The sequence below is a fragment of the Micropterus salmoides genome, unplaced genomic scaffold (assembly GCF_014851395.1).
Source record: "Micropterus salmoides isolate LMB-PRFRI ecotype aquatic unplaced genomic scaffold, ASM1485139v1 Ms_hic_scaffold_6, whole genome shotgun sequence".
Taxonomy (NCBI): domain Eukaryota; kingdom Metazoa; phylum Chordata; class Actinopteri; order Centrarchiformes; family Centrarchidae; genus Micropterus; species Micropterus salmoides.
Window position 1 is genome coordinate 25,656,223 of NW_024044348.1, and position 14,484 is coordinate 25,670,706.

The following is a 14,484-nucleotide window of genomic DNA, read 5'->3' on the forward strand; positions in this document are numbered from 1 at the left end:
ATTTAACATTTCCCTCTTTCCTGCTCAGTTGCTGCAGTGGTGCTGCGGCAATGTACTGTGTTAGATGTGGCTGGAAATAATCCAAGTCTATTTGTTCGTGCATTAATATTTTCTTTTTTTCTCTCTAAACTGTGTTTGTGATGTTTCATCTCTCTTAATTTAATGTGGATTGTCAAAATACATTTGGATTAGTGAAAATAAAAGCAGGCCATCATCCTAATTCCAATCAGCCCATTTCAGACTCAAATTCTGAAGAAGTATAAATGAGGAGAGAAGACTATAAAATCTGTTTTGAACAAGTATCCATTTAAGTTGTATATTTTACAAAGAATAACGTATTCCACTCTTAACTGAGAGTCTTTAATTCAAAGATGAACACGGAGAGCAGGATGTCACATCGTGGGGATTTAGATCCCGAATCATTACAGATAAGATGAATGGACTAACATGTATTTATGGAAACAAGCACTTGCAATCAAAGCATGGCTGCATATAGTCCTAATCCTGTTTTATCTAAAGAAAGATTCTGTGTGGTAAATATTGACCTCAAGAACCTTAAATTCGTTCAGCATTAAGACACACTTCTATCACAATAAATGCACATGGAAAACAGCCTATTTGGCCAATAATAATTTAAGTAAAGTGACCATAAAATTACAGCTGAAAGGGCAAATATCATGTGATTTTGCATGGTAAATCTTAATCTTAACTAAGATTTAACATTAAGAATATTGACCCTGTTCAAAGATGTGCCCTTAATTCACATGTTTAGGAGCCTGCAGTAAGGACCTGAATGAACAATTTATGGAAACAAGAAATTATTAATATTCCTAGAATGGTGCATAATGTTGATGGAGAAAAATGATGATCTGCTGTTTCCTACAGAAAAACCAACAGGATATTCCGGAGCATCAATGCTGCCACTGAAAAAACCCCACAAAAACCTCATATGTAAAGTTTTCTCGAGACTCAAAAGAACCTAATTTCCAAGCAATGTATAATCAAAATGTTGTGATGTTTTTTGAATGACATATTATCGAGTTTTGTATCGTGAAACTCTTAAGACTATACAAAGATAGTAAAGATGTATAGTTGTTGGAGTTACTAGGTTTTCACAAGACATCAACGATTGACGAGTCTCTCCTCTGTGATCAATTGACTCTCGAGGGGGCATTACACTGCATTACATTCATAATCCAATTTGGCTTTGATTTGTTCGCTGTTCCATGCGCTTCGATGGGAATAATTGTCTGTAGATGATGCTATTAGTATTGATGGTTGTAAAAGGGCGATGGTTTGAGGACTGCCGACACGTTCATGGTCCAGAAAAGATCCGGTCTGAAAGTGATTGTCTGATCCATTACCCTTTATGAAGGAGGAGAGTGGAAGAGATGAGAGGAACCCCTCAATAACAAAAATCATCATTTATTTGCTGGCAGTATTCAGAAACAGCCTGAAGCATGGATAAGATCAAAAACCATCATTTGTTTATTTGCAGATAAAAAATACAGTATTTATAGAGCGCAAAGAACAAGAACCATGGGTATAGATAAAGAATAAGATGGATTTCTAACATTTAATCAGAAATGGGTTTTAACTGATTTGCATTAAGCCAACCAGACACTGTCTTCAAATTCAGCTCCAAAGTTGGAATAAAAAGACAATCTGAAAGTGACCTATTAAATTTTAAGGAAGTAAGTTTGCCAAGGACAAAGAGAAGGTCAGAGATGTGATATTATAACAAAATCATCTAATCTGTGATCTTTATAAATAAAATAATTTTGAAAAGATTTGCTCAGTATGCATGGTCTTTTTCACATTCATACTCTCATACACATTCGGACTACTCACATCCATAGGAACACACTAGTTATTCTTTGTGGAGAAAAAAGAAAATACAAGAGGAGGTGAACACACAAAAATGTATATAATCTCTGTGTTAATAGTAAATAATAGACTTAAAAATAGAAAAAATAATTTACTACTACTTAAATTCTGGAATGGTAATGGTTTCAATATTAAACAAATATATTAAGAAATTGACTAGTGTAAGGAATGTGATTATTTTGTTTTGCCTTATTGTCCAACAAAACCAACAGACTTTGAAATACAAATGGTAGCATTTTTTTAAGTTAAGAAGTAAAGTCACAACATTAAAGATATTTTTATTCTAATAAACAGCTAATTTTAGGTTATTTTGTGATTTCAGTAGATTACATTACCTCTCCAAATACACTTCTTTGATTCTTTCTCTATTTCTATGTGACTATCAAAGAGCCGACACACACATATTTTTATTAAACACAAATGCAAGTTGTGTGTGTCCATGGAAACTGTTGTTAATCCAGCAGACTGGTGGTTGTCAAGCTGAATAAACAGGAAGGAAGTGGTCACTTGTTTCTTCCTCCTTTCCATTCTAACCTCTCTTTTCCTACCTTCCCATCTCAACGGTCACTAAAAGGGCACACTCAAATCCTGTGACTCTCTTCAGTGTTTGGACACTGACATACTGTTTGGGCTGTAAGCTCCTAATATTTCAGATGCAAAAAAATAAACAGTACATGGATCCCCGCTTTGTAGGTGGCAAACATTTCAGAATTTTAGATGGAAGATTATGTGACCAACACAGAGCTTTGTTGACTCAATTACCGTTGATCACAGTCACATAAGGATTACAGTTGAAAACTTTTATCTGCACAAAGACAGGAATTTGTCACCCGTTTTAGAAAACAGTTTTACTCTCATATGTAAATTCATTTTTTTTTGTTTTTTTATATTTTATCAAAATGTTTTAACATGGCTTGGAAAGGTTTTATCTATGACCTAAATTTAAACATTATTTCCACACAGAAAGATATCACTGGTGGAGGTTTGCGTGGGGCAGTGAAGTAATCTCAAGTGGCATCGAAGAGCTTTGCCCGCTCAAATCCCACTGATTAGTATCAGCAGTCATTAATTATGAGCGTCAGACTGGGTGATGTTCTCAGATGAAGCAGAACATGTTTGGCTGTGCAGCTCAACCCTCTAATGATGCTGGTAAACAGAAAGATAATTGTCCTTTAAGATGACTGGGGAAGTCATTCTAAAGGAATGTCACTAAAAGACGGAGACTGCAGTGTGAACAACACAAAAACATACCAACAAACACAGGCATGAATCTATGTGTGCACATATTCACATCCAGTTAGAGAAAATTTCACAAAGTAAAGGTCTGGAACATCAACTTGCTATCATTCAGTAGCCTACCATAACGTATAGCCTAGTTGTATCAACATTTTTTTAGTCAACAACTGACTGTCAAATCTATAGACTGTATATAAAAGGTCAAATCCGATACTATTTCAACAATATTGACAATATTGATTGTCAGTTTTCACATAAAACTGAAGGGATAATAAATAATAATTATTCTAATAATAAATTCTAAATTTAAGTAATCTAAAGGCTGCATTTTAAAAAATGTTTTTGTAAATGTGCATCTTAAAATAAATTAATTTTATTTGTTGCTCAATTTCAGGAAAAAAAAAAAAAAAGTTCAGTCTCAACCAATATTATAATTAACACTCCCCTTCCCTACTTCCTCTTGTTCAGTGAGAAATGTGAGCTCTAGCTAGGATTGGTGATATGAGATATTCTGGTTTTGAACTGCCTGTGGGAAAAATGTACTGTAGGCCTACATGTAATTCTTGGTTAAAAGCCATGTGAAGTCTTTCCTCTGTTCCTCTGTGTTTCTCACTCGCAGACTCAAATGGCAATGCTCAGGGCCGTTAACGGCTTTGGCAATGCTTATCGGAATTTACAGATTTGATTGGCTGAGCAGCATCACATGAGTTTCCTGTGCCGCTAAAACAGTAGCCTACAGTAAATGCTAGAAAAGCGGTGTGGATGTACGTCCGGGTGCGGACAGTACGGCAGCTGGGTCCGGATCAGGACCGCGGTCCGCCTATTATTGACCTCTGGTATATAACAAAACAGTCAGATATGCCATCCATTTTCTGATACACAAAAACATCAGCATTTGCACCTGGACACACTTTCTTACCTGTGAAGTCAGTGTTGACAGGAAGAATGTCACTGGGAAACTGGTAATAACTGTTTCCTGGAAATCTGGTTCCTCTGACAACACGACCTTGTGGATCAGAGAGAGACACATCTGTTCTCTCAACCTGGAAATAATGACATTTAATATGACTGTTAATAATATAACAATAATAACTGTACCTATTAAAAAACACTTCTGACGTTGTTCAACTTCAGCTAATTACACTACTCAAAAAATTTAATCACACATCAGATCTAGATAAACAAACAGTTCAAAGTTAAAAATCTTTACTGTACAGTGGAAACCAAAATCACCAACCATTTAAAGGGCTGGACTCAGTGACTCAGTAGTATGTACGGCCTTCATGTGCCTCTATGCTCTGCCAACAACATATGGGCATGCCTGATTAGACAGTGGGTGATGTTCTGGGGGATCTCCTTACAGACCTGGATCAGGGCATCAGTGAGCACCTGTGGCACTACCTTGGCTTTATTGTATGCACCATTACATAACGTCTCAGAGGTTCTCAATTGGATTCAGGTCTGGGGAACGTGGGGGGCAGTCAATGACATCAATGCCTTGGTCATCCAGGTACTCCCTACACACTCTGGCCACACGAGGCCGTGCATTGTCCTCCTGGTGCACCAGGAGGAACCCAGGCACCCCCCTGGGTGACCCAGCGACAGGTCTGACAGTGGCTCAGACTTCATCCCCCATCTAACAGCAGTCAGGATACTGTTGGTTAGTATGTGGAGTTCTGTGCGACCCTCCAAGGACCTGTCTCCCCAGACCGTCACTGACCCACCACCAAACCGGTCATGCTGGATGAAGTAGCAGGTAACATAACGTTCACCACGGTGTCTCCAGACTCTTTCACGTTTGTCATACGTGCTCATTGTGAACCTGCTCTCAACTGTAAAAGGACCTACCAATTCTGGTGTTCTCTGGCAAATGCCAATCGAGCTGCATGGTGCTGGGGTGTGAGCACAGATCCCACTAGAGGACGTCAGATCCTCATGGAGTCTGACAGTTTGGAAAGAAACATGCACAGCAGGAGCACACTGAAGGTTATTTTTTAGGGCTCTGGCAGTGCTCCTGTTCCTCATCACACAGAGGAGAAGATACCCATCCTGCTGTTGCGTTGATGTCCTTCTACACCTGTCCAGCTCTCCTTGTGTAATGGTCCATCTCCTGGTATCTCCCCCATGCTCTTGAGACTGTGCTGGGAGACACAGCAAACCTTCTTGCAATGGCATATATGGAAATACCATCCTGGAGGAGCTGGACTACCTGTGAAATCTGAATGGGCTGCAGGTACCTCCTCATCCCACCAGTAGTGACAGAGATACTAACAAATTGCAAAACTAGAGAACAATCAGTCAGGAAGGATAAGGAGAGAGCAACTGTCTGTGGTCATGCCTGCAAAACCATTGCCTTTTGGGGTATTGTCTTGCTGTTGCCTCTCTAGTGCACGTTACTTTCATTTGCACCAAAACAGGTGACACTGATTCACAATCGCTTATGCTTTCTAATTAGACTGAAGTTTAACTGACTGCTAACGTCATCATGCTCACATGTCATTGGTTTTGTAAGTATTCAGTCCGAATTAAACCTGTTCTGTTTTCTTGGCAACAAACACACAAGGAATAAAAAACGTGCCAACTGGCATATACTGTATGTGACACAATACCTGATATAGTGGGTGTGGTCCATTGAGTTGTCCTGGGGGGTCCCAGTCTATATGAATGGTGGTTTCATTTACTGGATTTACTCGAGGTGGAGACAGTCCTGTTGGAGCTGAAGAAAGAAAGGTATTACTCAATGCAAACCTGATATTTTAATAATATTTTTATCATTTGTGGGTTTGTCAGCTGCCTTCTTACTTTTACAACAAAGTCTTTTGTTTGTTAAATTGATCTAAAATGTGAGCAGGTAGAAACACTTCAGAAATGTATCACACCTAACATACTCAAAGATGTTGTACTTGTAATCATTAATAGAATTATGTTGTGATTTTTTTCCCCAGTTGAAACATGTCTTTAGTTCATTTCTCTCATACCTGCTGTATGTCTAGTCAGGACAAAAGTCCCATTTTCATTTAACAGAGGGTCAATTTAATTTCCTTCTTTCACTTTAGATGTTAAATTAAATGTCCCTTTAAAACACACTGGGAGCTACAGGAGCCACAGCTTCAACATGTATCATAAATAAATCAACCAGAGACTAGCTGATATGGTGAGAGGAGATATATAAGAATGGAGAGAGAAACATAGCAAGTGATGGACTGATGTAGAGATGGGAAAGATGTGTGTGCATAAGTGTCATTTCATCATTGTGTGTATGTGTATTTCAGTAATGGTCTAAATGGTCTGTCGTAGGAGTAAATTAGCTCTCAGTGACACACATGCGGACCATCGTTAGTGTGAGTTCTAATAGAGCTCTTAAAAGGAAAGTGGACAGCTTGTCTTAGGCGGCTCATCTTGGCACATCAAACCATAAATTACTGCCAATCGATAGCCTCCCAGTCTATTGAAATTGAGCTATGGTGACATTTAGAACATTGACGGTGCCACACACAGACACACACGTACGTGTACATACACACCTTGGTTTAAACAGTGGTGCGCTTCTTGGATGTGTGAAGTGCAAGAAAACCAATTATTATTTTTGGTTTAGCCAAAGTCTGCATGAGTATGTGTGTGTGCGTGTGTGTGTGTGTGTGTGTGTGTGTGTGTGTATTAGGAGCAGATGGTTAGAAAATAGTCAGATAAAACTGCAGAAATGTGACTGCTTTAAAATGACAGTGGAGAAATTGGTATGGCATTAAATCTCTAAAATTGGTAGTAAAAGTAGTTACATGTGACAGTCTGTGGGAGACCTTTATCTTGTGAAAAACTAAGCTTTGCTGTATTTGTATATGATCTGAAAACAAGCCTCTCACTGCATCAGAGGGCAAGCCAGGTTTCCTGAGTTTGAGTGAATCCCAGTGGCCAAATGGACCACGCTGTGCTTGTTTTGAGGTTTGATCAAACTGGACTGACCTCAATGAACTGAGTGTTCCTGGGTGATGTCTGACTGTGAGAGTCAGGTATTGAGTATATTGAGGGTATTATGAGTGCTTCACTCACCCTCGTAGAGCTATTTCACCGGACATCAGTTGACACTCAAGGAGTGTGTACTTTACAACACAAAGAAGGATTTGACTAGACTGGTTTAAAACTATAATGAAACACAGTTTTCCAGATTACTCCGATTCCCATTCTATAAGGTTCGTGAAGTTGAAAATAGTTTTATTTTTACAGTAAAAATTAAGTTCTTACTACCAGACTTTTGTGGCTGTATGTGATCAATGAATAGTTAAAAGTGGGAGTGACATTGAATGGGCCTACGCAACCTTCACTGTCAGCAGGTCGCTGTGCTGTTCAGACTACACAACTTGCTGTCTTGTGATGGGAGTCTTGAAGTCATTGTGGTGTTCACACTACGTAATTGATCGGCGACTAGGAGTCACACACTACATTTGTCAAGAAAAAAACACACAGGAAAAGGCAAACTGAGCTTAAAATTGTGTAGTGTGAACTAGGCTTTAGGTGTAAGTATGACATCTTCCCACTTTCTTTCTCGTAGGCGCAAAAAATTCATAGGTGGGTCATAACTGAATATCTCATCTCATCTTCTCTCCACCTCATAACGGAAAAACATTACAAACTTTGACAGACTCCAAAGGCAAGAAAAGTGTGTGTGTGTGTGTGTGTGTTTGTGTTTATGTTTGTGGGTGTGTACTGCATCATATGAGACAGCTTTGTGCTGTCCTGTATTCTTTGCGTGTCATGTATTCTTTTTTAGCATCTGCTTGTTAATTCACTGAACTGTACTTAACACTCTGACACATTCAGTTTGATGAAAGACACTTGCCTTATCATGTGTGTGCTCAAACACACACATGTACACCCACACACAAGGTTAACAGTCCACCAGAAAGGTTAATGTTAGCTGCCGACATGGTAATGAAGCAGCTAAATCATGGGCCAGCTCCCAGGAGCAATTCTGCATGTGTGTGTGTTTTCTGTTTTTACAGCGACTGACATGTCTTAACAGGCTCTTAGCGTACAGTTACACTACGCACACAAGCACACCACTTATTGACATGGCGATCCCTTGCCATGCATATTTCTCTCCTGAAGAAGGGCCTCAGGCCAATTATGCGTAAATCAATAAAGTTCCTGTTCTGTTGAGTGGTGTTGCAGTGTGAGTGTGTATGTGTATATGTCTCTGCGTGTGTGTCGTGTAGAACAAGCCTTTATGGATGTAGGATACATAAAACATCACCATCAGCCCCTGATTAGCCACTCACTTTACGTCGTGATCAATAACTTTGTGGAAAGACACACACATTGAAACAATTGCAAATGCATTCACACACGTGGAAAGAGAGCTCGTTTCTTGTCGTTACGTCTGTCTCAGTGTGCACGCTAATGTTCAGTCATGTGCTTTGGTGTAACTCCAGTGGTTTCACAGATGCTGTATGCTCACTTACAGCAGATGGTAGCTGGCTCTAATGGCCCAGCCTTATGTGTGGTAGATTTATCAGTGCATCAGTACCACGCTCAAGTACACCTTACCAAGAGTACCACTTAATGTGAGGATCATTTCCTCCACAAACATTCAGGAGATATCACAATTTTCATTTCATTTCTTTAAAATACCATTTTTTCAAAAATGGGGGGTAAAAGAGACTACAATTTGTTGGGAGGAGACAACACCTATTTTTGGACTAACATTTGTTTGGATAGTGTTATGGGCTGTAAAAATAGATTCCGAAGAAAACCAAAATCAAATGTTTATTGATATCTTAATCAGACAAATTAATTTGAAGATATTAAGACTTTTAAACACTGTCGCATGGTTTGAAATGTCTGAAAATTGTCTGAAACTTGAATAACTGTATATAAATGCATAAATATACACATACACAGTATAGCACATATGAATGGTTACATAAATGGTCATCATAACAAACAAAAAATAAAAGGAAGACAGCTTGTCAGAACTTTCTTTCTCATGATTACAGCTCATTTATTCCCTACGGTTTATAGGTTACTGAGGAAAAGTAGTTGTAAAACTATTGTAATGTAAAACTAATAAAAACTGTAATGTAAAACTAATGGGTAGGCACTTCCTAATATCTTAAAATATATTCTAAACATAATTATTTCATGATTATTAAATATTTTTTTGTGATGAGGTGTGGCGCTACAACATAAATCCAGCACTCGATGGATTACATGCAATGCACATTGTTTTGTGATAAAAAAAAAATCTGCTAAACGGCATATGCCATTATCATTTCTTATAGTTGGACATCTTTGGCGTTGGATGAAACAAAATGGTGGCAACAGATGTGGCTGTTAAAAATACATTCAAAAAGTCAACTGGGTACAATAAGCCATATTGTACTGTATTACAGTCAAGAGAAGTCTTTGGAATCACTTGAAATAAACATTGTCGCTGTGTCAACAGATGTAGCCATTAAAAATACATTTAAAAAATCCACCGATTACAATATGAAATATCATTCATCACAATAAACACAAGGAAGGACTTTTTGAGAACTGTCTGAAATGAAAATATTCACTATGTCAACAGATGTAGCTGTTTAGAGTGCGTTCAAAAGCTCAAATCCCTGAGCAAGTATTTATAGATGAAAGGTTTTTTTGTTTCACAACCACTCAGCATACCCATTGTCTACTCACCTAAAGGGATAAACAAACACAAACAGGAAAAAAGCATAAAATGAGCAGCAAGAGTAGAGACCACGAGTGAACAGATGGAAAAGTGTGTTGGAGGGTCAAGTGTGCGTGTGTGTGCAATATGTATAATGCAGAGTGATTCATGTCCCTCTGCTGCCATGTGCTATTTTGTGGAGATACAAGTGAAGGATGGATTGAGTGAGTGAAAAAGTAAGAAAGCAACAGACTGTCAAAGAGAAACAGACGGATGAAGACTTTTCTGTGTTCTGTGTGTGTGTGTGTGTCTATGTCATCCTCCACTGATCAATTAGTGCTCATCTCAGTCCCATAGATTTGTGCCTGAGTTATTAAACACAGCTAATTCATTCTACTTCCATAATGGTTATAAATCTAAAGGAGAGAGAGAGAGAGAGAGACATGAAATGTGTGTTTCTGTAACTGTGTGTGTGTGTATGATTCATGGCCACCAGGAAGTGTGTGCTACACCACATTTTTCTCCTTGTAATTAACAGTAAATTGTTTTTACTGCCGCACGCCATGAATATCCCCCCTGGTTAACACGACCAATGCTGTCGCCTTTCAAGTACCCAATGACTGACTGTGTGCTTTTGGATACGTGTGCGCCTATGTCAGAGGCTCCTGTTGTTGTTATTTTGAAGAGATTTTATATTGGCACAATCAGCATTTACTTATTTTGAACTTAGTTTCTATAGAGCTGCTTACTTCTGTGATGTACACATGTCTATGCTTATGTGCATCCATGTGTGTTTATGTGCATAAATTTTAGTTTTACCTGCTGGTAGGGTCCGTCCTGTGCTCGGCAGACTGGTAATGCAACCTGCCTTTGTGCAGACTGTAACAGTAAAGTTGTATTCATGGTAAGGTTTCAATCCTTTCACTAAATAAACAGGCTGTGATGACGGTCCCACCCTATGTAGCACCTGAAAAAAGAGACAAAGAGGGAATTAAAACTTACTGTGGCAATTTAATTAGGGAGAATAAAGCTATGGGAGTAAAGAGGAGAGAAGCAAGAGTTATACAAACTCAAATCAAATCAAGCTCAATTCATTAAAACGTCTGGGTTAGGGTTAAAAGTGTCTGGGTAAATTACATTTTCATTCATTCTCTGCATTCAAAACTTTACTACTGCTGCGGGTGAGAGAATTTTTTATACAAGAAAAAGCATGGTGAAACATCAGTTGAGGATGCTACTCAAGCAACATTTACCTAATAAAAAAGAACACTACATATAAAAGAGCCTTTCTACCTTGACTTCTAGCCATTGGCACAAATTTCACTCAACTGAAGGCTGCAGGTATGCTTTAAAGTTTTACAGTTGTCCTGCTAATTATGTGCAAACGCATGTGTATGTGTCTACGTCTTACCTGACTAACGAGCGGAGGAGCATAGGGATTGTTGGTCTGTTCAGTAAGCAAGCTGACCCGATATTCTGTGACCTGTCCTCTGGCAATGATCCCTTCACCCTCTGCAGAGTTCCAGATAACTTTGAGACTGGTGGATGACAGTGCTGACACCTCTGGAGGGGCAATCATCTCTGGGACTAGACACATGGCCACACACATATGCACATGAAAACCATTTAGCCATCAGTTGATGATAAACTACTCAAAATGGTACACATTAAGCTGGTGACGGTAAATAACTTGCAAATGAATAAGTTATAGCATAATACAGTTAATGATAAACTAGAGATATTACAAATCTGTTGTAGAAATCAAGAAATCATTAAATATTGTAATGTAAATATTTCTTAACGTTTTGAGAATACATAAAAATTATTCAGTGTAACCTGGAATACGGTTAACTAATGCTAACGTTAGCAGACGCAGCACACATTTTCTATTGCACCTGTTACAAATACATTTATGTATTATTCTATTTACTTATTAATTTGCAAGTTGTTCACAGCCACCAATGGAATTTGTACCATTTTAATTTTTTTCTGTAACGCTAATCTTTTGCATTAATTAACAACGTAACTGCATTAACACCAGACCCTTCAGCACTAATTCTTTATCAACTTTTTTGTAGTGGAGTGTGAATAATGTACTTCAAGTGAACACTATACTCAGTAACTTTAAATAACTAGTAACTTTTATAAGCTACCGCCAAACCATGAAGCAAGCAAATATGAGGGATTTTGGGAAACAAGGCCAGGCTAGCAGGCTTACCCAGACGTAGGTTAGGCAGTTAGCTTACACTGATTTCTAATACTGATCTCCTGTTGAACATGAAAAATACTAAACAACTTTTTACACATTAACTATAACATTTCTACGTGGAGAAAATAAAGCCAGTTATTTTTCACCTGCTTACACTAGTATATGAAAACTTTTACCTGACATTAGGTTTGCTATAACAACAGTTTGACAGTTCAGGACAGTTGGATCTGTGCTAAACTAAAACCAGTTCAAACCAGTTTAAACTGGTCAATCACATTCAAGAATGGCTTCTGCCATCTATTGCCAACAGGTGGGATTGAGTCAGAGCTAACATGTTAGGTTTATAAATGACTTGCAGCAATTTAATGTAAATAAATTACATGTAAATGATTGGTTTATCATTACCTATTATTATCTGTGGATTTGAACAGTGAATGATTAAAAGAAACCTGTTACTGAGTGAGGAAGAACTCACAGCGATTATTTAACAACCTCTTGTTGATGGAAAATTCAATCCTTACGTCACTGTATGTCATCAATAAGTGAGGTTATTTAAAGTTTTCTAAGATTAAATTTTTAAAAAAATCACCACATTAGTGCACCCCTCCATATCAACATGCCTTGTCTTCAACTTCACTTACTAATTGCTACATTTCCCAGAGTGCCTGTTTGCATTCATTACAGTGTAGATAAAAAGTACAGTCATCCGCACAGTCAAAATAGCAACAGAAATAGGGTAAGTCAGTTTTTACAGGTAAGAATTAAGAATATGACCCAAATCATTGGCTGAATTCTATCTAGATTAGTATCTATTTAGAATAGCTTCTACAATGAATTTCACTTTTTTATTGCCAAAAATCATGGTAAAATGGTGACTAAAAATATGCATTTTCTTTGTATGATTCTGTGTGTGATCACTGCTATAGTTTAGACTGCTAAATTGATTAAAAATAAAATACAAATTTAGTGGATATTATGTGGATTTAAGTATTTCATAATTCTACGGTTGTGATAGTTGCTATCACACGACAGATTAGAGAGAAGGATTCGTTTATTCTACTGTTGATGGCATCTAGCTGTGAAATAGGCTGTGAAATGTGATTCATGGTAGACATAACCACAGTCATATTATTTCTTCCTAACACAGCACATGCACACGTACAAACACTGACACACATTCCACGTTTAAAATGGTGTTATCATATGCTTGTTATCCAGACACATAGCTTAGAGTGATGTTGGAGGCAATCGTTTAGTCCTAATGAGCCATATCATCTATTTGAAATTCAAATACCTTAATGAGTTTCCCCTCCCCCGCACAGTTTTCCATTTCCTCCCTATGTCCTTTCTCTTCATTCTTTTTGACAAATACTTGTGTTTTTTTATTTAATATAATTATTTTTTACTACGTCCATCAGCAAAGTTCTCTTGTGGACAGATTTTGACCATAACATCCCTTGATTACATTTTGATGGACACTCAGATCTTGGATTTCTGTCCACATTACTTCATTTTAATATTTTTTGCCCACAAAATGCTGCATTCTTCTGCTTGAGGAAAGGTCAGCTACCTCCAGGCTGACTGCAACACAACAGAATTCACAAGATATTTTGGCTGAACCAGAGCAACACAGCAATCCAATCTTATATTCAGATAACAGCAACAGCCATTTTCTAATCTTTCTGATTTACCTATACCTTCTTACCTGCTTACTCGTCTACCTATTGCCTTACTACAGAGAAGCAACCACAGCTGAGCAGATTTACATTAGTGGAAGTAAAATTTAGGCTAGTATAAAAAAATGGGAATGGGAATATGGATGTAGTACATAATTTCTATGAAGCCGGTATCTATTGGCTATCTTAAAAACAATCCACACTGGCCTCACCATTCAAGGTGGTTGCCAATTGGCAAATAGTCTATCCTTTAACAACACTTAAAGGGGAAAAAAAACTAATATATTATCTATGTGGAAAACTCCCGGTCTGATTACTATAAAGTGATTTTACTTTGTTTGATAATGATTTGTTTAATCACCGTTGGTAAAAGACTAATCCAAATGTCAACGCAGCCCTATTAAATACATAGTTAACTACCTAAATTAAAATGTGTATAATAAATTGATTTAACTTGGTCATTCCATTGACCCCATGACTGAATAACAAAAAATAGATGTAAGCTAAGTTTAACCATGATTACAATCTATACAAACCTCCCTCCATTGTGCGTGCTGTGGTCCACCCTGATGTGACACTTCCTGCCATATTAACGCTCACAACTCTCATCTGATAGGTGGAAAACGCCTGCAGACTTGCTACAATGGTACTGCTCTCAGGGGGTGAGACTGTGGTCCTATTGGTTAGCTGTGCTTCTGGGGAAACACTTGGATCCAGCCAACCAGAGCTGAAGAACACTCTCCTCTCAACAATAGGACTTGAAAAGTTCTGTGATTCCATTGGTCCACGTAGGAAGACCTCATACCTCGTGATAACACCTGTATAGAAAGCAA

At 37.9% G+C, this 14,484-nt stretch overlaps 1 protein-coding gene across 1 annotated transcript in view; it reads right to left on the minus strand.

The window, feature by feature from the left end:
* The window catches only part of ush2a (Usher syndrome 2A (autosomal recessive, mild)), a 239,018-nt gene that overhangs the window by 146,066 nt on the left and 78,468 nt on the right, over positions 1–14,484 (minus strand). The window contains 5 exon segments of the mRNA XM_038701698.1: positions 4,043–4,166; positions 5,733–5,839; positions 10,586–10,733; positions 11,178–11,353; positions 14,188–14,469. Coding sequence (XP_038557626.1) covers positions 4,043–4,166; positions 5,733–5,839; positions 10,586–10,733; positions 11,178–11,353; positions 14,188–14,469 — 837 coding nt within the window.